Genomic DNA, 23330 nt, shown 5'->3' with positions numbered 1-23330 from the left:
GTCTGTTTTCACCTTGTGTTTGTGGGTTTTTGTTCCTTTACAGTCATTGTCACTGTGGACTTCACGTATCGTTATTTGTTTTGTTGTTTCGTGTTTCGCTTTAATTAAATAAAGCATCATGTTCGTGCAACACGCTGCGCCTTGGTCCGCTTCCTGTAAAGACGATCGTGACAGAAAAACCCACCGTAAAAGGACCAAGCAGCGTGTCCAGGAGCAGGCAGACTGGACAAGAGAGGAGCAGCGGCGTCAGCAGTGCCATCGTCGGACGGACGAGAGGCACCCCCAAGAAATTTTTAGGGGGGGGCACACGTCATGGGCGACTGGGCAGCAGGAGGCTGCCACAGGGCGTATTGGGCGATTTGGAGAGGAGGCCACCAGGTTAAGGGGGCTACTGGCGAAGAGTGGGTGAGAAATGAGGCACGGCGAGAGGAACTCGGTAGGCAGCTGAGGGAGCGGAGGGTTATGATGAAACCCAGTCCCGCTCCTCACACCAAGCAAGTGGTGTGCGTCACCAGTCCGGTCCGGCCCGTTCCTGCTTCCCGCACTAAGTGTACGGTGCACGTCGCCAGCCCGGCCCGGCTCGTTCCTGCTTCCCGCACTAAGTGTACGGTGCGCATCGCCAGCCCAGCCGGGCCTGTTCCTGCCTCTCGCATCAAGCCTACGGTGTGCGTCGCCAGCCCTGCCCGGCCTGTTCCTGCTCCTCGCACTAAACCTACGGTGTGCGTCGCCAGCCCAGTCCGGCCTGTTCCTGCCTCTCGCATCAAGCCTACGGTGTGCGTCGCCAGCCCTGCCCGGCCTGTTCCTGCTCCTCGCACTAAGCCTACGGTGTGCGTCGCCAGCCCAGCCCGGCCTGTTCCTGCTCCACGCACCAAACCTACGGGGTGCGTCGCCAGCCCGGCCTGTTCCTGTTCCACGCACAAAGCCTACGGTGTGCGTCGCCAGCCCAGCCCGGCCTGTTCCTGTTCCACGCACAAAGCCTACGGTGTGCGTCGCCAGCCCAGCCCGGCCTGTTCCTGCTCCACGCACCAAACCTACGGGGTGCGTCGCCAGCCCAGCCCGGCCTGTTCCTGTTCCACGCACAAAGCCTACGGTGTGCGTCGCCAGCCCAGCCCGGCCTGTTCCTGCTCCACGCACCAAACCTACGGGGTGCGTCGCCAGCCCAGCCCGGCCTGTTCCTGTTCCACGCACAAAGCCTACGGTGTGCGTCGCCAGCCCAGCCCGGCCTGTTCCTGTTCCACGCACAAAGCCTACGGTGTGCGTCGCCAGCCCAGCCCGGCCTGTTCCTGCTCCACGCATCAAACCTACGGGGTCGTCGCCAGCCCAGCCCGGCCTGTTCCTGTTCCACGCACAAAGCCTCACGGTGTGCGTCGCCAGCCCTGCCCGGCCTGTTCCTGCCACTCGCACCAAACCTACGGTGCGAGTCGTCAGCCTGGTCCAGCCCGTTCCTGCTACTCGCACCAAGCCAGGGGTGCGAGTCGTCAGCCTGGTCCAGCCGTTCCTGCTACTCGCATCAAGCCAGGGTGCGAGTCGTCAGCCTGGTCCAGCCCGTTCCTGCTACTCGCACCAAGCCAGGGATGCGAGTCGTCAGTCCGATGAGGCCCGTTCGGCTCCACGCACCAAACCAGGGTGCGTATCGTCAGCCCGGTCCGGTCCGTTGCTGCTCCACGCACCAAGCCAGGGGTTCGCTCGTCAGCCAGGTCCGGTCAGTTCCTGCCTCACGCGCCAAGCCAGGGGTGCGCGTCGTCAGTCCGGTGCCTGATCAGGTACCGGGCAGCTGCTCCGCAACGGAGCTTGAGCAATCCGCTCCGTCGATGTCCGGTCCAGATCCAGCCAGCGGGGTCAGACCGGACCGGGGCGCTACGGGGATTGTGGAAGGGTGGTGGTCAAGCCCGGGCCGGAGCCTCCTCCGAGGAGGAATGCCCACCCAGCCCTCCCCTGTTTGGGTTTTGTTAAGGCGCGGTCGCATGTCCGCGCTTTAGGGGGTACTGTCACACCCTGGCTCTGGGACTCTATATGTTGAGCCAGGGTGTGTTCATTCATTGTGTTCTGTTTCTTGGTTGGGTTGTTCTAGGTTGTTGTATTTCTTTGTTTGAGTGACTCCCAATCAGAGGTAACGAGTGTCAGCTGTTGGCTCGTTGTCTCTGATTGGGAGCCATATTTAAACTGTCTGTTTTCACCTTGTGTTTGTGGGTTTTTGTTCCTTTACAGTCATTGTCACTGTGGACTTCACGTATCGTTATTTGTTTTGTTGTTTCGTGTTTCGCTTTAATTAAATAAAGCATCATGTTTGTGCAACACGCTGCGCCTTGGTCCGCTTCCTGTAAAGACGATCGTGACACATCACAGCTTTCGTGATTTGTGTCCTTTTTTAAAACTTTTCATTTTGCATGACGTTTGCGTCCTCTCGAGGCATTTTTGTGCCATTATGAGAAATATGTATTTATTTCTTCTGGAAGTCCCCTATATCATCACGCTGGAGACTACTATAGGTCATCTTTGAGTAGCCCCTATCGCCTCTCTCTCATTATTTTCCCCATACCAAAGCCTTCAATCACACCTCCCTGTTAGCTGGTGAAATTGTTAACAGTCAGCCTTTTTAGAAAAACTTTGAAGGTCTCATCCTGTTTCCACCCCTCTACCCCATCAATCATGTCAGCGGATTAGCTAATTTTCAGCAGAAGAGTTTTTGCGGGGGTTATTGGGAGGTCAAAACAGGAAAATGTATTCCTCGGGGGAAACATGCAGGCCATGCTATCCAGCTGTTTCGCCATTTAGTGGATGCATTATACTTAAAGCCAGATAAATTGTCACCGCACTTGAGTTATTAATGTCAGCTATGTAGACAAACTCAGTGACCTTATGGTTAGTGTCCACCCTGATATAGGAAGGTTGGGAATTCAATCCCCAGCAGAGTCATACCCGACAATTGGGGTATGCTTGGCACTCAGCATTAAATGCCGCGTTCAAAACATCTGTGAGCTCGGAAATCTCAGACTTCTGTGCGTTCAAAACAAATGGGAACTGGGATTTTCCTGTGTTTTATATATATTTCCACACTAAGAGGTTGGAATAATACTGTGAAATTGTGAAAATTATGATAATGCACTTTTAATGTATGAGCTGTTTGAAAACACCGGCTGAAATTTCAGCCTGTTTTGGTGGGAGGGAGTTTTGGCCTTCCATGGTGACTTCACAATTTCAGTAAATGAGTTAATAGACCAATAAAAAAGCAGTGGTGTAAAGTACTAAAAAGGTACTACTTAAGTAGTTGTTTGGGGTATCTGTACTTTACTTTACTATTTCTATTTTTGACTACTTTTACTTCACTACATTCCTAAAGAAAATAATGTACTTTTTACTCCATACATTTCCCTGACACCAAAAGGTACTCATTACATTTTGACAGGAAAATGGTCCAATTAACACACTTATCAAGAGAACATCCCTGGTCATCCCTACTGCCTCTGATCTGGCGGACTCACTAAACACAAATGCTTCGTTTGTAAATTATGTCTGAGTGTTGGAGTGTGCCCCTGGCTAGCCTTAAATGGGGAAAAAACAAGAAAATGGTGCCGTCTGGTTTGTTTAATATATGGAATTTGAAATGATTTATACTTTTACTTTTACTTTCAATACTTAAGTATATTTTAGCAATTACATTTACTTTTGATACTTAAGTATATTTAAAACCTGACTTTTGCTCAAGTAGTATTTTACTGGGTGACTTTCACTTTTACTTGAGTAATTTTCTATTAAGGTATCTTTACTTTTACTCAAGTATGACAATTGGGTACTTTTTCCACCGATGTAAAAAAGAGAGTTACAAACCTCTCTGACAATAACAGCTAATTTTCAGTTTTTCCCTCCACACTCAAACCACTCCCACCCAGACAGTCCTAGTTAAATTATTGCTTTAGAAATTGCTATTTGCTAAGAAGCTATTTTTGTTTCTTTTTTTTGTACCATTTTAAAGGTCCAATGCAGTCGTTTTTAACTCAATATCAAATAATTTCTGGGTAACAGTTAAGTACCTTATTGTGATTGTTTTCAATAATAAATTAAAAAAATACAACCAAAAAAAGGAAGCTTCTTGGTCTAGTAACTAATTTAGAGCATGGTGTCACCATGGAAGGCCAAAACTCCATCCCATTAGAACAGGCTTAAATTTCAGGATGTCTTTTCAAACAGCTCTTACAATAGAAGGGCATTATCATTTTCACAATTTAACAATATTATTCCAACTTCATACTGTGGAAATATATATATATATATATATATATATATATATATATATATATAGGAAAATCATGTGTTTGACCGCACTGGGCCTTTAATTGAAAACAATCACAATAAGGTACTTAATTGTTGCCCAGAAATTATTTGATATTCAGATTAAAAAACAACTGCATTGGACCTTTAAGGAGATAGATTAGGGATAAAAGGCTATAGACTGGTCTCCTGTCCAGGGGGTACTTGTAAGCCTACATCAAGCTTCCTCATGCTACAAAAACAGGAGATACTCTCCTGCTCCTATGAGCTGTTCCGGCTTCCACAAGCCAAGGCTCGTGCCAGGATACTTACTTACTTATTGTGCACAGTATGTTACTCATTTCTGTAGTATTATCCCATTTCCTGTTTGCAATTTCACACATGCATGCTGTGAGAGACATATACCGTCAGGTCCAAAATAATTGGCAGCCTTAATAAAGATGTGCAAAAAAGACTGTACAAAATAAATAATACAAATACTGAGCTATATTGTATGGTCAAAACAATGGGGAAATGATATTATTTTCTGCTAATACAATTGCTCAGAGAAAGAGATTTAGTTTAACAAGTAATACTTTTTTTTCTCAAAAAGATAGGGTTCAAAATTATTGGCACCCCTGTTTTCCCTACCTTTCAATACCTCACCTTGTGAGTATAATGGCACTGAGCCTTTTTCTAAAATGTTTTATGAGATTGGAGAACACAATGGGAGTGATCTTAGACCATTCTTCTAGACCATTCCTCCATACAGAATCTTTCCAGATCCTTGACATCCTTCGTCTGTGCTTATGGACTGCCCTCTTTAAGGAGTTCAAGCCTAGAGACTGAGATGGGCATTGCGAAATGTTGATTCAGTGGTCAATTAACAATTTTTTGTGGATGTTGATGTGTGCTTGAGGTTATTGTCTTGGGAATCCACTTACAGCCAAGTTTCAGCCTCCTGGCAGAGGCAACCAGGTTTTTGGCTAAAATGTCCTGGTACTGGGTAAAGTTCATGATACCGTTGACCTAAACAGAACCAAATAGCCACATAGCAACAAAACCGACACGTGCGCAACTATGGGGCACAACAGACAGGGTTGGCTTAGATTGTTGACAACATGTAAACTATACTTAGTCTCCAATGTTTATTGAAAACATAAATACAGTTGAAGTCGGAAGTTTACATACACTTAGGTTGGAGTCATTAAAACTCGTTTTTCAACCACTCCACAAATTTCTTGTTAACAAACTATCGTTTTGGCAAGTCGGTTAGGACATCTACTTTGTGCATGACACAAGTCATTTTTCCAACAATTATTTACAGACAGATTATTTCACTTAGAGTGGGGAAAAAAAGTATTTAGTCAGCCACCAATTGTGCAAGTTCTCCCACTTAAAAAGATGAGAGAGGCCTGTAATTTTCATCATAGGTACACGTCAACTATGACAGACAAAATGAGAAAACAAAATCCAGAAAATCACATTGTAGGATTTTTAATGAATTTATTTGCAAATTATGGTGGAAAATAAGTATTTGGTCAATAACAAAAGTTTATCAATACTTTGTTATATACCCTTTGTTGGCAATGACACAGGTCAAACGTTTTCTGTAAACTTCACAAGGTTTTCACACACTGTTGCTGGTATTTTGGCCCATTCCTCCATGCAGATCTCCTCTAGAGCAGTGATGTTTTGGGGCTGTCGCTGGGCAACACGGACTTTCAACTCCCTCCAAAGATTTTCTATGGGGTTGAGATCTGGAGACTGGCTAGGCCACTCCAGGACCTTGAAATGCTTCTTACGAAGCCACTCCTTCGTTGCCCGGGCGGTGTGTTTGGGATCATTGTCATGCTGAAAGACCCAGCCACGTTTCATCTTCAATGCCCTTGCTGATGGAAGGAGGTTTTCACTCAAAATCTCACGATACATGGCCCCATTCATTCTTTCCTTTACACGGATCAGTCGTCCTGGTCCCTTTGCAGAAAAACAGCCCCAAAGCATGATGTTTCCACCCCCCATGCTTCACAGTAGGTATGGTGTTCTTTGGATGCAACTCAGCATTCTTTGTCCTCCAAACACGACGAGTTGAGTTTTTACCAAAATGTTCTATTTTGGTTTCATCTGACCATATGACATTCTCCCAATCCTCTTCTGGATCATCCAAATGCACTCTAGCAAACTTCAGACGGGCCTGGACATGTACTGGCTTAAGCAGGGGGACACGTCTGGCACTGCAGGATTTGAGTCCCTGGCGGCGTAGTGTGTTACTGATGGTAAGCTTTGTTACTTTGGTCCCAGCTCTCTGCAGGTCATTCACTAGGTCCCCCGTGTGGTTCTGGGATTTTTGCTCACCGTTCTTGTGATCATTTTGACCCCACAGGGTGAGATCTTGCGTGGAGCCCCCAGATCGAGGGAGATTATCAGTGGTCTTGTATGTCTTCCATTTCCTAATAATTGCTCCCACAGTTGATTTCTTCAAACCAAGCTGCTTACCTATTGCAGATTCAGTCTTCCCAGCCTGGTTCAGGTCTACAATTTTGTTTCTGGTGTCCTTTGACAGCTCTTTGGTCTTGGCCATAGTGGAGTTTGGAGTGTGACTGTTTGAGGTTGTGGACAGGTGTCTTTTATACTGATAACAAGTTCAAACAGGTGCCATTAATACAGGTAACGAGTGGAGGACAGAGGAGCCTCTTAAAGAAGAAGTTACAGGTCTGTGAGAGCCAGAAATCTTGCTTGTTTGTAGGTGACCAAATACTTATTTTTCACCATAATTTGCAAATAAATTCATAAAAAATCCTACAATGTGATTTTCTGGATTTTTTTCTTCTCATTTTGTCTGTCATAGTTGACGTGTACCTATGATGAAAATTACAGGCCTCTCTCATCTTTTTAAGTGGGAGAACTTGCACAATTGGTGGCTGACTAAATACTTTTTTCCCCCACTGTATGATGAAAATTACAGGCCTCTCTCATCTTTTTAAGTGGGAGAACTTGCACAATTGGTGGCTGACTAAATACTTTTTTTCCCCACTGTATAATTCACTGTATCACAATTCCAGTGGGTCAGAGGTTTACATACACTAAGTTGACTGCCTTTAAACAGCTTGGAAAATTCCAGAAAATGATGTCATGGCTTTAGAAGCTTCTGATAGGCTAATTGACATCATTTGAGTCAATTGGAGGTGTACCTGTGGATGTATTTCAAGGACTACCTTCGACCTCAGTGCCTCTTTGCTTGACATCATGGAAAAATCAAAAGAAATCAGCCAAGACCTCAGAAAAACAATTGTAGACCTCCACAAGTCTGGTTCATCCTTGGGAGCTATTTCCAAACGCCTGAAGGAACCACGTTCATCTGTACAAACAATAGTACGCAAATATAAACACAATGGGACAGCGCAGCCATCATAGCGCTCAGGAAGGAGACGCGTTCTGTCTCCTAGACATGAACGTACTTTGGTGCGAAAAGTGCAAATCAATCCCAGAACAACAGCAAAGGACCTTGTGAAGATGCTGGAGGAAACAAGTATCTATATCCACAGTAAAACGAGTCCTATATCGACATAACCTGAAAGGCCGCTCAGCAAGGAAGAAGCCACTGCTCCAAAACCGCCATAAAAAAAGCCAGACTACAGTTTGCAACTGCACATGGGGATAAAGATCGTACTTTTTGGAGAAATGTCCTCTGGTCTGATAAAACAAAAATAGAACTGTTTGGCCATAATGACCATTGTTATGTTTGGAGGAAAAAGGGGGTTGCTTGCAAGCCGAAGAACACCATCCCAACCGTGAAGCATGGGGGTGGCAGCATCATGCTGTGGGGGTGCTTTGCTGCAGGAGGGACTGGTGCAAAATAGATGGCATCATGAGGAAGGAAAATTATGTGGATATATTGAAGCAACATCTCAAGACATCAGTCAGGAAGTTAAAGCTTGGTCGCAAATGGATCTTCCAAATGGACAATGACCCCAAGCATATTTCCAAAGTTGCGGCAAAATGGCTTAAGGACAACAAAGTCAAGGTATTGGAGTGGCCATCACAAAGCCCTGACCTCAATCCTATAGAAAATGTGTGGGCAGAACTGAAAAAGCGTGTGCGAGCAAGGAGGCCTACAAACCTGACTCAGTTACACCAGCTCTGTCAGGAGGAATGGGCCAAAATTCACCCAACTTATTGTGGGAAGCTTGTGGAAGGCTACCCGAAAGGTTTGACCCAAGTTAAACAATTTAAAGGCAATGCTACCAAATACTAATTGAGTGTATGTAAACTTCTGACCCACTGGGAATGTGATGAAATAAATCATTATCATTACTATTATTCTGACATTTCACATTCTTAAAATAAAGTGGTGATCCTAACTGACCTAAAAGAGGGAATTTTTACTAGGATTAAATGTCAGGAATTGTGAAAAACTGAGTTTAAATGTATTTGGCTAAGGTGTGTATGTAAACTTCCGACTTCAACTGTACATTTGCACAATGAGCACTCGTTGTCTCTCAAATACATAGTTACAGTTGTTGGTTAGCTAGCTAGTGAATTTTATCCATATTAGCATTAACATGACATTAGTCAAAACACCTCAAAACAAAACATGGTATCAAGAACAAGATAAAACTAGCTGAACCATTTGTCAGCTAACCCGTCTATAACATCAAAGATCCACCACCATATTTTACAGTAGGTATGGGTTTCTTTTCTGCATATGATTCTTTCTTTCGACGCAAAACCTACCGCTGGTGTGTGTGGCCAAAGAGCTCTATTTTCATGTAATCTGACCATAGCAACAGTTCCAATCCAAGTGCCAATGATGTTTAGCAAACTCCAGGCGTTTATTATTGTTGGATGACATAAAAATAGTGTTTAGAAATATTATATTCTTATTTATAATAAAAGTGACTCCAAAATTACGCAATACATTATTTTCCATTCATTTCTATTGGGCACAAAATAATCTGATACACAACCAAAATAAACTGCAAATGCTTTCAACAAGTTTGTAGAGTCACAAGCTTGATGTAGTCATTGGGTGCTAGGAATATGGGACCAAATACTAAACTTTTGACTACTTTAATACACATATAAGTGAATGTGTCCAAATACTTTTGGTTCCCTACTATGTACAAAAAGTGCTGTGATTTCTAAACAGTTCACCCGATATTGACGAAAATACCCTCAAATTAAAGCTGTCAGTCTGCACTTGAACCTCGTCCTCAACGTGCCGGAGTACAGAGCCAAAAAATAATAATCTGTTACTACCTTTGGACCTCACTGTAGCTCAGTATTTGTATTTCTTATTTTATACAGTCTTTTTTGTTCGGCTTTGTCAAGGGTGCCAATAATTATGGAAATGACTGTATATTACCATGTAAACACACATACACATTTAGCATGAGGCAAAGCATACAAAGACAGCAGAAGGGAAAGATTGATTGAAGGGGGGATTGAAGTCGAAATAATGTAGATTAAGTTAAATGATTCTAGCCATATGGGTAGGCATTGTGTGTGTGTGTGTGTGCACGCTGTCACAAAAACAGGAGGCTTCTGGTCTGAAAACAACCCATGTTTGTCTGGTCTGAGAACAACCCATGTTTGTCTGGTCTGAGAACAATCCATGTTTGTCTGGTCTGAGAACAACCCATGTTTGCAGATCATGAAGGAACTGTTTGGAGTGTGTAAGCTCCAATCTTAATTGTGCTATGAATCATCAACTCTAAACATGATGGATTGTGTGTAAATGTTCAAATGAGAAAGGCAACAATAACTTGCTAAGATGTTATCTTCTGTAATTAACCTTGAGCCAACATCCTGCATGAGGCCACTTTATATTACGGCCAAAATAGTCATGCAGCATTAAACACATATCATAAACCAGTCAGACGCCAAACACAGTCAGCGAAATAAACAAGTTTCAACAGCCTTGTCAGAAAAAGAGAGCAATTAAAATTGAACTATGTTGTCCAAAAGAGGATGTTTAGAGTTGATGATTCATAGCGCAATCAGGATTGGAGTTTACACACTCCAAACAGTTCCTTCATGATCTGCAAACATGGGTTGTTCTCAGACCAGGCCTCTTGCTTCTCCTGATTAATTCCCTAATCCTCTCTCACTTCCTCCACAACATTCCATCTATCTTACCTTGAAGTAAACATGCAAGCAACATTCTTGCTGCCAAAATATACAGTGCATTCGGAAACTATTCAGACCCCTTGACTTTTTCCACATTTTGTTACGTTACAGCCTTTTTCTAAAATCCATTAAATTGTTTTTCCCCCTCATCAATCTACACACAATACCCCATAATGACAAAGCAAAAACAGGTTTTTAGAAATGTTTGCATATTTATTCAAAATAAAAAACTGAAATATTACATTTACATAACTATTCAGACCCTTTACTCAGTACATTGTTGAAGCATCTTTGGCAGCGATTACAGCCTCGTCTTCTTGGGTATGACACTACAAGCTTGGCACACCTGTATTTGGGGAGTTTCTCCCATTCTTCTCTGCAGATCCTCTCAAGCTCAATCAGGTTGGATGGTGAGCGTCGCTGCACAGCTATTTTCAGGTCTCTCCAGAGATGTTTGATCGGGTTCAAGTCCGGGCGCTGGCTGGGCCACTCAAGGACATTCAGAGACTTGTCCTGAAGCCACTCCTGCGTTGTCTTGGCTGTGTGCTTAGGGTCGTTGTCCTGTTGGAAGGTGAACCTTCGCCCCAGTCTGAGGTCCTGAGCACTCTGGAGCAGGTTTTCATCAAGGATCTCTCTGTACTTTGCTCCATTCATCTTTCCCTCAATCCTGACTAGTCTCCCAGTCCCTGCCGCTGAAAAACATCCCCACAGCATGATGCTGCCACCACCATGCTTCACCCTAGGGATGGTGCCAGGTTTCCTCCAGACGTGATGCTTGGCATTCAGGTCAAAGAGTTCAATCTTGGTTTCATCAGACCAGAGAATCTTGTTTCTCATTGTCTGAGAGTCTTTAGGTGCCTTTTGGCAAACTCCAAGCGGGCTGTCATGTGCCTTTTACTGAGGAGTGGCTTCCGTCTGGCCACTCTACCATAAAGGCCTGATTGGTGGAGTGCTGCAGAGATGGTTGTCCTTCTGAAAGATTATCCCATCTCCACAGAGGAACACTAGAGCTCTGTCAGAGTGACCATTGGGTTCTTGGTCACCTCCCTGACCAAGGCCCTTCTCCCCCGATTTCTCAGTCTGGTCCCCAAGAACACAGTGGCCAGCTCTAGGAAGAGTCTTGGGGGTTCCAAACTTCTTCCATTTAAGAATGATGGAGGCCACTGTGTTCTTGGGGACCTTCAATGCTGCAGAAATGTTTGGTAATAATAATAATAATATGCCATTTAGCAGACGCTTTTATCCAAAGCGACTTACAGTCATGCGTGCATAATTTTTTTTTGTATGGGTGGTCCCGGGGATCGAACCCACTACCTTGGCGTTACAAGCGCCGTGCTCTACCAGCTGAGCTACAGAGGACCACCCTTCCCCAGATCTGTGCTCTGACCTGCACTGTCAACTGTTGGACCTTATATAGACAGGTGTGTGCCTTTCCAAATCATGTCCAATCAATTGAATTTACCACAGGTGGACTCCAATCAAGTTGTAGAAACATCTCATGGATGATCAATGGAAACAGGATGCACCTGAACTCAATTTCGAGTCTCATAACAAAGGGTCTGAATACTTATGTAAATAAGGTATTTCTGTTTTTTATTTGTGCAAAGATTTAAAAAAACCTGTTTTCGCTTTGTCATTGTGGGGTATTGTGTGTAGATTGATGATTTTTATTTATTTAATAAATGTTATAATAAGGCTGTAATGTAACATAATGTGGAAAAAGTCAAGGGGTCTGAATACTTTCCGAAGGCACTGTATACACGTCATAAAAGCCAGAGGCCGCCATTTGAAAGAAGACGTTTATAGTCAATCTAGTTAAATGTCTTCCAGATGCCTCTATCCCTATTAAATGTATTGGCATATATGGGTTTCAAACACCTGATCATTTGTAGCCTTTTATGGTTTGGAGTAGAGTAGACCCAATTAGGTTGTCTTTCCTTGGACATTATTCTGAATCAGCAATTTTTCTCAATATTTGTTCCTCTGTCTTGAACCTCCCTCTCCTCTGTTCTCTCCAACCCTCTGTTTAAAGTATGGGATAGTCCTGGACGCAGGCTCCTCCCACACAGCCATGTACATCTACAAGTGGCCGGCAGACAAGCAGAATGGCACGGGTGTGGTCACTCAGCACAGTGAATGCCATCCCAAGGGTAAGAGTGTCCCAATGGAAGGATTCTTCCAGGTGTATGTCTGCTATTTACCTAGTGTTTACATATAAATTACTTGAGACTTATTAAAACAAGCACTATTACCGTTTGTTAGTAACCAATTATTTGAAGTAAGCACCAGAAAGTACAGATTTACATCAATTGTTTTTGTAAATAGCAGGCAGATACAATATCGAAAATGATTGTAAAATAGTGTGTTACCCAAAGCCTTAACCCTTAAAATCTCAATGATACTTTTGTTGGGTACTCTGAGTAGGAAATACGTTTTTTTTATTTTTTTTATGGTGTGGAACTTTTTTGGCACTCCAGTTGGCAAAGAGTAGTTCCCATTGTGTGCTGTGTGCGCGCCTTTCTGGTAACTCGTCACACAAGGCTAGACATAAAGAAGCAGAAAAACATGAATGCCTAGCAACGGTGGATCTGTCAGTAGTTCTGCAGTGACTCAGTGTGCTGTGTGGTTTTCCAGTCCTGTCCTGCCTACATGACTTGCGTGTTCGTATAGATCACAGTTGTTGGCTGCTTTCATTAATGTGAAGTATTTGCAAATACACCAGCTTTCCTGAAGTTCACGTAAACAGCACTTTCCAGGTAGTAAGACTCAATAATCTCCATGTGCTCTCTTTTTATGTACAGTAGCTACTGCACTGTATGTGTGCATGTATCCCCACCACCGTTTCCATTACTAGTCAATTTGATCAATGTTGAATGAAATATATTGTTACAAATATACTTCAACCGCTTTGTCTAGGGCCAGGAGTTATTTCTGACTCCAGGCCCCATAAGCTCCAATGACTAGACCACCAAATAAGTGGATGTAATGATTAAAATTGTGATAGTGTGTGGTCTGACTGTATTACATATTACATACAGTAATGTATCATGTTCCCGCCATGCAGGTGGAGGAATCTCTAGCTACGTGGGACAGCAGGGAGCGGCAGGGAGAAGCCTTCAGGCTTGTCTGGACCAGGCCATGCAGGACATCCCCAGAGCCAGGCACCACCTCACACCTGTCTACCTTGGAGCCACCGCCGGCATGAGGCTCCTCAAGTGAGTTATAGTGTGTTTATGTATATGTGTGTGTGTGTTAACGAGTGTGAGTGCACAAGCATGTGGCTTGTGCACAATAAGAGTTTCTAACCCATGCAAATATGGACATTTCTCCTTCTATTTGTGTTATAGCAGGGTAAAATGTGAGTCATGTTGTGGTTCTGATATATCTAATAAGAAATGAGTCAACAACAAGATTGAGAGATGTGCATCTTTCTGGTAGATAGGGTATTATTGTCTTGCTGAGTAATGTTTTTAATTTCATACCCCATGTTGATCCTGAATCTACAATATCTGAAGTAGTACATTTCCCTTTGTCAACAGTATCTCCAGCCCTGTCCAGTCAGCCCAGGTTTTACAGGAAGTGGGTCATAAAATCCAGTCCTATCCATTTAACTACCAGGGGGCAGCCATCTTAAGAGGCCAGGACGAGGGAGCGTATGGCTGGGTCACTGTCAACTATCTCTTGGAGAACTTCATCAAGGTACTATGGCCCAACTTTCACCTTTCACCTGATTTTAAAATGGGGTCACAAGAGAAACACTAAAATAAAAATAAAAACATTGCTCTCGGTTCATAGAACCGGGGTTACGTCAGTAACCTCTGATAGCCGTTAGATGCAGTTGTAATAAACTGAGTGGTTTCTGTTTTCTTCCTATAAATGTGTCTCTATCTTTTGAATGGTTTAAGCAAAAACATTATTAGCACCCCATCACTGAAAGATAAAACTCAGGAATGCTCACAAGCCACGCAGGACTCTTTAGAACAGAGTGGACAAGACCAGGCACTAAATCAGACTGGGGGAAAAATAACGTAATCATTAGCTAGGTTTCCATCCAATTGGCGACAGATTTTCATGCGAATATGCAAAAATCTGCATGTAAATAATATGTGCATTTTCCCACCAAAGATGTGTTTCCATCAAATTGACTTGTTGCGGATAAAAGGCTGTGGGTGATGACGTAGTGATCACTGCAGCCAAGCATTGATGAGCATGTCACCAGAATTAGACCCTTTATATTTATTGGAAAGGAACATCAAGCTCATCACCTTGCACTTTCACCACCCTGTGAAGTTCATCATAACTTATTTAATCTGTAGCCTAGTAAACTGCATGCTTTTCCGACGAGTCGTAGTGGGAGGACCACACATGTCATCGTGTGACTCCAAATTTACTTTGATATGATGGTTATTAAATCAATATTTGCGCATAAAAGAGTTTCCACCGACATTTCTTGCATAATTAATTTTACAGACACAAAAAGATCCCACCTTTTGTTTTGTCCACATATATAAAGTTTACCGCCGAATGTTCTGTTTCCATCAAGCCTGTCATTACATTTTTTATCCAACATGTACTTTACTGGCATAAAAAAAAAAAGGTTGAATGGAAACCTGGTTAGTAATGATGTTCTTTTCTACACAGAAGATCAACAAAATTATTGACTGACGATCTTCTGAACTTCCAAATACCTTTCTGATGCATTTCAGTCACTTCTAACCATACTTCCTTTAGATTGAAGTACTGTCAGACTGATTTGTAATAGACTGTCATAGCCCCAATTAAATAAGGAAACATTGGCCGTTGATTACATCACTGAAAGACAAAAGCATGATCAATATTGGTCCTCTTACCATGAAAAAGTTTTGGAACAAACTAGTGTGTACAGTTGTTTGTAAATACAGATTCTGCATTAACATTTCTATCTATGGTGGTTGTAATCGATCCCTGCTATTCTTTTCTTTGCACGCAACCATAAGCACTTAAAAACATAAGTGCTTATAAGTATCCTGTGTTAGTTTGATTCCAAGCTTTTGTAGGCATTCTTTGGAAATGTATATGAAGATTGAAAAACAAGAGATTATGGCTACCATTATGACAGATTTCCACTAAGGCTGCCTGACTAGATGGCTACCTGAGGACCTCTAGTGGCTATTACAACACAGAGAACATACATAGAGGACTGCATCTGCTGTGGAGACAAACTACCCACATACCTCTCCTGTTACTTTGTTTGTCCCTGTGTGCCCACTGTAGTATGGCTTTGTGGGCCGTTGGCTGAGCTCGGGCAGACAGACAGTGGGGGCGCTGGACTTTGGCGGGGCGTCCACCCAGATCACCTTTGTGACCAAGGCTGAGGTGGAGGACGAGAGGGACAGGATGAAGCTACGTCTGTATGGCCATGACTACTCCTTGTACACACACAGCTTCCTGTGCTACGGACGAGACCAGGTCCTCAAACGCCTACTGGCTCACCTGGTGAAGGTAGGAAACATTATATTTGGCCACAACAACATAAGAACAACCTTATACAGTACAGCAAGGGCCCGAAGTCTTTCCCAGTCATGTCACATTTTCAGGAAAACCTCTTGGTGCCTGTTACAAGATAATATCATAGTGTATATCAGGACCATTGAAATAAAGAAACTTTGTTATTAATCATTGGAAACCCACTCACTAACATATCACCCACTGATTGTTTTTATATCATTGTTTTCTATCACAGATTTAGTTCACCATGTGTATTTGAAAGTCATCCCAGGCGTTAATTCCAACAATAGATCTTGGCACTCAGTACCATAGTACTACATGCCTGTAGCTTGCTCTCTACTTGTTATAGGAATGTGTCAAGTTACTGTAATAATGTATCTCACGCTCACTCAATCCCTCTCCCTCACCCTCTCTTTCTCTCAGGCTCAGGGTTACACAGGGACAGTGGCCCACCCGTGCTTCCCTGCAGGCTACAGCGTCACCATGAAGGTGGGGACATTGTTTGACTCTCCCTGCACGGTGGCCCAGACACCCAGCTATGGCTACAATCCCCAGGCAACCCTGTCTGTGAAGGGCACTGGCGACTATGATCACTGCCTGGGCAACATGACTGAGATCTTCTCCTTCCAGAGCTGCCCCTTCTCCCAGTGCTCCTTTGACAAGGTGTTCCAGCCCAATGTCAGCGGCAGCTTCATGGTGAGAGACAGTTTACAGTTTACAGTGGTTAAATCAACCCTAACACTAGCCTCAATCACAACCCTAACCACAACTCTAACCCTAGCTTAATGTCCACATCTGGGTTCAACCCTTATCCTAGCCTCAACCACAACCACAAACTTAACCTTTACCCCAACCCTAGCTTCATGCCCACATCCTGGTTTAAACCTAATATTAGCATCAACCACAAACCTAACCCTAGCTCTAATCCTAGCTCCAGCCCCAACCCTAGCTCCAGCTCCAGCTCCAGCAGCAACCCTAACCCCAACCAGTGGAGGCTGCTGAGGGGAAGATGGCTCATAATAATAGCTGGAACGGAGTAAATGGAATGGCATCAAACAAATGGAAACCATGTGTTTGATGTATTTGATACCATTCCACTTATTCTGCTCTAGCCATTACCAAGAGCCTGTCCTCCCCAATTAAGGTGACACCAACCTCCTGTGACCCCAACCCTAGCTCCAGTATCAACCTTAACCCCAACCCTAGCTCCAGCTCCAGCTTCAGCACCAACCTTAACCCTAGCTCCAGCACCAACCTTAAACCCAACCCTAGCTCCAGCACCAACCTTAACCCTAGCTCCAGCCCTAACCCTAACTCCAGCTCCGACCCTAATCATATCTCATCTTTTTTTCTCTCTCTCTGTCCATTTGTCCATCAGGCGTTCTCTGCCTTCTTCTACATTCACCAGTTCCTACAGACTACTACAGGAATTCCTGTCACCACCCCTGCCCAACTGGAAGAGGCAGCCCATTCTGTCTGTAACATGAGCATCAATGAGGTCAGTAGCCGTTTGTGTGTGTGTGTGTGTGTGTGTGTGTGTGTGTGTGTGTGTGTGTGTGTGTGTGTGTGTGTGTGTGTGTGTGTGTGTGTGTGTGTGTGTGTGTGTGTGTGTGTGTGTGTGTGTGTGTGTGTGTGTGTGTGTGTGTGTGTGTGTGTGTGTGTGTGTGTGTGTGTGTGAGAGAGAGAGAGAGAGAGCGCGATAACATTTGTGTGTGAAGGGAAGATAGCATCCATGCATGTGAGAGAAACTGTCTCTGTTTGCATGTGTGTCTCAATGGATGATGGTTTTGTATGTGTTTCATGTATTTCATGGCTACGTCATCCCCATTTTTATATCCTGTTTCAGCTGTTGGTGCTGGCCCCAGATCAGGAGCCTCGTCTGCAGGACTTCTGTGCTGCCTCTGTGTTCACCAAAGTGCTCTTCACGAGAGGCTATGGCTTTGATGAGATCTCATTTCCCCACATTTCCTTCCAGAAAAAGGTGAGCTTGCTTGATGGGAATATGTTTTTTTTCTCTATCTCCTTCTTTTGCTCCAGATACCAGCATAATCCTTGACATTACACAAAGTCATATCAGCAAAGACATTAACGTATGAAGATAGGCAGAAACTGCTTCTACAATAGAAATCCCTGATCACACTTGTAGGCGATGTTGGCTAGCTAAGCTAATGCGTAGGAACAGGTCTAACGGTCGTCTCCCGCCGAACTGCGCATGTGCAGGCCGTCAAATCAAAGGCACTCCTTCGATATAAAGTTATTTTTGACAAACATGAAAACGTGTCAGTTTGTCACTTTCACAAGGTTGGAGTAATAAAATATTCAACTCCTTAAGACATTGGCTCGAATCTCGGTAGTGCCTAGATTAACAACTTCAGGAAGAAGTTCTCAAACCCCAGACCCCCCAGACCCCAGCCTGGTCTGCTTGGTCTGTTTTGCAAGAGTCCCCGGATGTCTCACGATGTTGTGTCTCTGGGTTTAGAAACTCTATGATATCAGTGTTTGTCAAGCACCATTTTTGAGACTGCAGCCTCTCCATTGAAGCATTAACCTCTGAATGTCCTTAACTAGAGAATGCTCTGAGTGTACCCAGGCTGACTGAGGTGTGTGTTTGTGGTGTCACCAGGCAGGGGATGCATCTGTGGGCTGGGCCCTGGGCTACATGCTCAGTCAGAGCAGTCTGCTGCCGGGGGAGAGTGTGGGCCTGAGGAAGGGCCTAAAACCTGGAGCCTGGGCTGCTCTGCTCTTCCTCTTCGTACTCCTCCCCGCCACCGCCCTGATGTATGTTTCCCTCCAAGCCTGCTGCGGGAAGAAGAAAGGAAGCAGTGACACTGCCAGCTAATCATCATAAGGGACTTCCATTGAGACCTGCTTTCACTTTTTTGGAGGAAAGACGGTAAACTCTTTGTAAGGGTGCTGGTGGTGCAATCCTGGACCCAAGAGTGCGTAGATAACTGTATCATGAAAAAGATAGAATGTTGTATAAAGTGTTGATCATCTTTACACTGAGATATAACAATTGAGTTTTCTCCAGCTGTCAACACATTTTATATCCTTTTTTTATTTATTCTTTAACAAACAGGTTTTTTTTGTATAAGTATGCATTGTAGGCTATAATTAATGTTCAACATCCCTCTCACAACATGTTACCCAACATTTAAGTCTAATTTGTTTGTGCTTTATATTCATTTTATCCAGGCTCTGTCGTAGCCGGCCGCAACCGGGAGACCAATGGGGCGGCGCACAATTGGCCCAGCGTCGTCCAGGGTAGGGGAGGGAATGGCCGGCAGGGAGGTAGCTCAGTTGGTAGAGCATGGTGTTTGCAACGCCAGGGTTGTGGGTTCGATTCCCACAGGGGGGCCAGTATGAAAAAATTAAATAATGTATGCACTAACTGTAAGTCGCTCTGGATAAGAGCGTCTGCTAAATGACGTAAATGTAATTTTGTATTTTGTATTCTGATAACAAAAAAAATCAACTATGTTTTGTACGTGTGGTCTTTGCAGAAGGTATGTTTGTATTCATGATTTCCATACGTCATATTGACTACAACTCACTAAAACTACAAGTACCATCATACCATCCCCCTTTTTATTTCCGGAAGTCTGCTACGGACCATTTACCGTAACTGTCCACATTGATCATCACATAAAGAATTGTCTACTATTTCAAATTGAAGAATTATCAGCTGTGCGAGATAGCTAACTACGTTGCATTTCGTGAAAAAATGTGTACTCAAACGAAGGCTGCTGCTCTCATAGCGAACATTCCAGAGGCAGAAATTGACCCGACTGGTGTGTTCAAATACGTTCTCATTCGAGTACACACTAAAGAAGATGGCGACGACTCGAGCGTAGATATTGTACGTGGATATGCCTGGGCCGAATATCATGGTAAGAGGACCAATATTGATCATGCTTTTGTCTTTCAGTGTTGGCTAGCTGATGTATGATTAAAGTCCATGTTGTTACTGTCCAATTCTATTTAGCCTACTAGCTACTCATACTGTACTGATGCTTACGAACCAGTAGGTGGGGCCGTTGTCACTGAAAAATGCCCGAGAGAAGTCAGTCAGCCCGTATTGGTTTGCCCACACTCAACAGCAAAAAGTTAACCATTTGACTAGTTTATTTTGCACATCACAGTGCTTTTGAAATATGTTGTATTTTGAGAGTATTTTCAAGAGACTTCTTGTGAAACTTTGAATACAGTACTGATTTTGTTTTTTTGTCACTGCAGCGGATATCTATGACAAGGTAGCAGAGGAGCTTGAGAAAGGAGGGCACCTGGAATGTGAATGTATTGGAGGAGGAAGGATTAAACATGACTGCCAGTCAAAGAAGATCCACATCTATGGCTACTCCATGGTAAGAGAATGCAGAATAGTGTTGTTATTTCAGTGGAACTCATGTACGCCCTTTGATTGGGTCTTCTAGTACATTTGTGACTATAACAATTCATCCACATATTACATACCAACATTTTGATACTTTTTCTAATATTGTATGACTGGTATTGCATCTCTTAAGTTTTGTTATTTCCTAGCAGCCAAGTTACCCTCTCAATGCCTTCTTGTTCTTTGCAGGGCTTTGGTAAAGCAAATCACGCTGTTTCCACAGAGAAACTGAAGGTGCGCTACCCTAAATACGAGATCACCTGGGCTGATGAGGGATACTGACTTACACTGGACCCAACTCTGTGCTTGGTCTTGGTTCAGGCCTAACTCCTTCCTGTGTCAATAAGTGTGGGCCAACAGAACACAGCAAAACCTCAGTGGCATCACATTATGTGAGATCTGAAGACAAACCTGTCAGTACAAAGCTGAAACTGGGACTAAGACTGACACAGTACCTAGTTGCTGACTAATATAGCCAGAACAACAGTGCTTGCTTTTCTATTTTGTTTCAGTGAAACAATAGATGGAAAACATATTATTTAACATAAATATTTTTGTTTAAACATAAAATGAATAAATGTTTGCATTGATTTAATAAATGGTCATGTATGCCTTATTTAATTGAATTTATTTTGGGCAACAGACATATTCAACAAAATGTACAATGTGAACCCAGAGGATATCACTTGAAAGTAATAATTAAAACGCTTGTTTCAAAGTGGTCCTCGATGGTAAAAACAATAACACATATAATAATTAAAAGGCAAGACAAAATTACAAACAACCATAAGTACATTAATTTATATTGACATCCTAGAAAGTGGCACTATTCACTGCACTTTTCCATAACCTTAAAAATCAACCATATTAATTTCACATTAAAACAATTCATTGCACATCATACCTATCATTCAAATAAATACACCTGACTGGCAGTAGGGGGCACAAAGGGCAGTGGAGTGGTTTCTCTTACTCAGACAACCTTGTCCAAATGAAAACCTTTGCCTGCTTTTTAAAGCTATTTCTACTTTTTCTTTGCTTGATCTCCAAGGGGAGGCTATTCCATAGACAAATGCCTGTATAGAAAAATGTGCTCCTCGCAATACTGTTTACTCTTGGGATTTTACAAGACATAACACCTGCTCTGGTATTGTAACTGTGTTAATTATAGACTATATTTTACATTTACATTTTAGTCATTTAGCAGACGCTCTTATCCAGAGCGACATACAGTTAGTGAGTGCATCATTTTTTTTTCATACTGGCCCCCTGTTGGAATCGAACCCACAACCCTGGCGTTGCAAGCGTCATGCTCTACCAACTGAGCTATACGGGACCATATCAATGTGGCTTTTCATATAACCTGGGGCACGATCATTTAAGATGTCAAACATATGATTAAGCTTAAGTTGGTCCACTCTGGACTCCAAAGCCAACAAGCCCACCTCCCAGAACTCCTGTACCCCTATGTGGGTCCTAGGGGGGGACATTCAGCATATACCTGATAACATTAACTATTTTTCAATTTTTTTGTGATAGCCCACTAGCAGAGCAGGCATAATCAAAATGACACTGAATCAAGGTTGAGACAAGCAGTTTCTTAACTTTGTTAAAATATCTAGTGTTACTATATAACAATTTCAATTTGTTTGCCATTTTATAAATAATTTTAGCAGCAATCAGGTCTCCAGTAAGGGATTGATCTAGGGACACACCAAGATAAGTTACACTTGTTTTAGATTAAATCTCTTTGCCTGCACAGTTGACCTTTATCTTGTCAGCCCTAAGCAATCTACGTTTTGTTCCAAACAAAATCAATTAAGTTTTTCCCAAATGTAGCGACAATTTTTTGTCAGTCAACCAATCTCTAACAAAATGCAATTCCTTACTCAGTGTCTCCTCTATGTAAACTGTATCCTTCCCTGATACCAGTATGGCTGAGTCATCAGCATAAAGCAGGAGTTTACACTTTACTGTATCTGGCATATCATAAACATATATAAGAAATAAGAGAGGCCCTGCGGTACTCCACAGGATATTTATTTTGCCTCTGACAGAACATCACCAACATTACATACTTGTGTTCTGTTGGTCAGATAAAACCTAAACCACCATGGCCAAGACCAAAGAGCTCTCCAAGGATGTCAGGGACAAGATTGTAGACCTACACAAGGCTGGAATGGGCTACAAGACCATCGCCAAGCAGCTTGGTGAGAAGGTGATAACAGTTGGTGCGATTATTCGCAAATGGAAGAAACACAAAATAACTGTCTATCTCCCTTGGCCTGGGGCTCCATGCAAGATCTCACCTCGTGGAGTTGCAATGATCATGAGAACGGTGAGGAATCAGACCAGAACTACACGGGAGGATCTTGTCAATGATCTCAAGGCAGCTGGGACCATAGTCACCAAGAAAACAATTGGTAACACACTATGACGTGAAGGACTGAAATCCTGCAGCGCCTGCAAAGTCCCCCTGCTCAAGAAAGCACATATACAGGCCCGTCTGAAGTTTGCCAATGAACATCTGAATGATTCAGAGGAGAACTGGGTGAAAGTGTTGTGGTCAGATGAGACCAAAATCGAGCTCTTCCAGTCTCCAGACCTTAATCCCATAGAAAAACTGTGGAGGGAGCTGAAGGTTCGAGTTGCCAAATGTCAGCCTCGAAACCTTAATGACTTGGAGAAGATCTGCAAAGAGGAGTGGGACAAAATCCCTCCTGAGATGTGTGCAATCCTGGTGGCCAACTACAAGAAACGTCTGACCTCTGTGATTTCCAACAAGGGTTTTGCCACCAAGTACTAAGTCATGTTTTGCAGAGGGGTCAAATACTTTTTTCCCTCATTAAAATGCAAATGATTTCATAACATTTTTGACATGCATTTTTCTGGATTCTGTTGTTGTTATTCTGTCTCTCACTGTTCAAATACACCTACCATTAAAATTATAGACTGATCATGTCTTTGTCAGTGAGCAAACATACAAAATCAGCAGGTGATCAAATACTTTTTTCCCTCACTGTAGTTCCCCTTCTCACTTTCCTGCTTGATGTAGTCAAAAAGGTGGATAAGG

General features: G+C 43.2%; 2 protein-coding genes across 2 annotated transcripts in view; both read left to right on the top strand.

Annotated features, from left to right (window-relative positions):
• The window catches only part of LOC121583309 (ectonucleoside triphosphate diphosphohydrolase 2-like), a 30172-nt gene extending 11050 nt beyond the window's left edge, over positions 1-19122 (top strand). The window contains exons 2-9 of the mRNA XM_041899491.1: positions 12410-12527; positions 13442-13592; positions 13917-14076; positions 15631-15858; positions 16288-16560; positions 17243-17362; positions 17711-17845; positions 18488-19122. Coding sequence (XP_041755425.1) covers positions 12410-12527; positions 13442-13592; positions 13917-14076; positions 15631-15858; positions 16288-16560; positions 17243-17362; positions 17711-17845; positions 18488-18703 — 1401 coding nt within the window. The 3' untranslated portion in view covers positions 18704-19122. The remainder of the gene's footprint in view (positions 1-12409; positions 12528-13441; positions 13593-13916; positions 14077-15630; positions 15859-16287; positions 16561-17242; positions 17363-17710; positions 17846-18487) is intronic.
• A 318-nt stretch (positions 19123-19440) lies between these two features.
• LOC121583310 (14 kDa phosphohistidine phosphatase-like) lies at positions 19441-20873 on the top strand. Its single transcript, XM_041899492.2, has 3 exons — positions 19441-19754; positions 20101-20228; positions 20447-20873. Exons 1-3 carry the CDS (start codon positions 19589-19591, stop codon positions 20537-20539), a joined length of 387 nt encoding a protein of 128 aa, XP_041755426.1. The 5' UTR covers positions 19441-19588; the 3' UTR covers positions 20540-20873.
• Positions 20874-23330: the final 2457 nt, after the last annotated feature.

This window comes from Coregonus clupeaformis, chromosome 15, assembly GCF_020615455.1.
Source record: "Coregonus clupeaformis isolate EN_2021a chromosome 15, ASM2061545v1, whole genome shotgun sequence".
NCBI lineage: Eukaryota > Metazoa > Chordata > Actinopteri > Salmoniformes > Salmonidae > Coregonus > Coregonus clupeaformis.
This window is presented reverse-complemented; position numbering and strand designations above follow the sequence as displayed.

Excerpts from the sequence above, each read along its gene's own strand:
- LOC121583310 (XM_041899492.2), top strand. The coding sequence starts at position 19,589 with ATGTGTACTCAAACGAAGGCTGCTGCTCTCATAGCGAACATTCCAGAG. Across the intron at positions 19,755-20,100 it reads TGCCTGGGCCGAATATCATG|CGGATATCTATGACAAGGTA; the intron begins GTAAGAGGACCA and ends TTGTCACTGCAG. Across the intron at positions 20,229-20,446 it reads ACATCTATGGCTACTCCATG|GGCTTTGGTAAAGCAAATCA; the intron begins GTAAGAGAATGC and ends TGTTCTTTGCAG.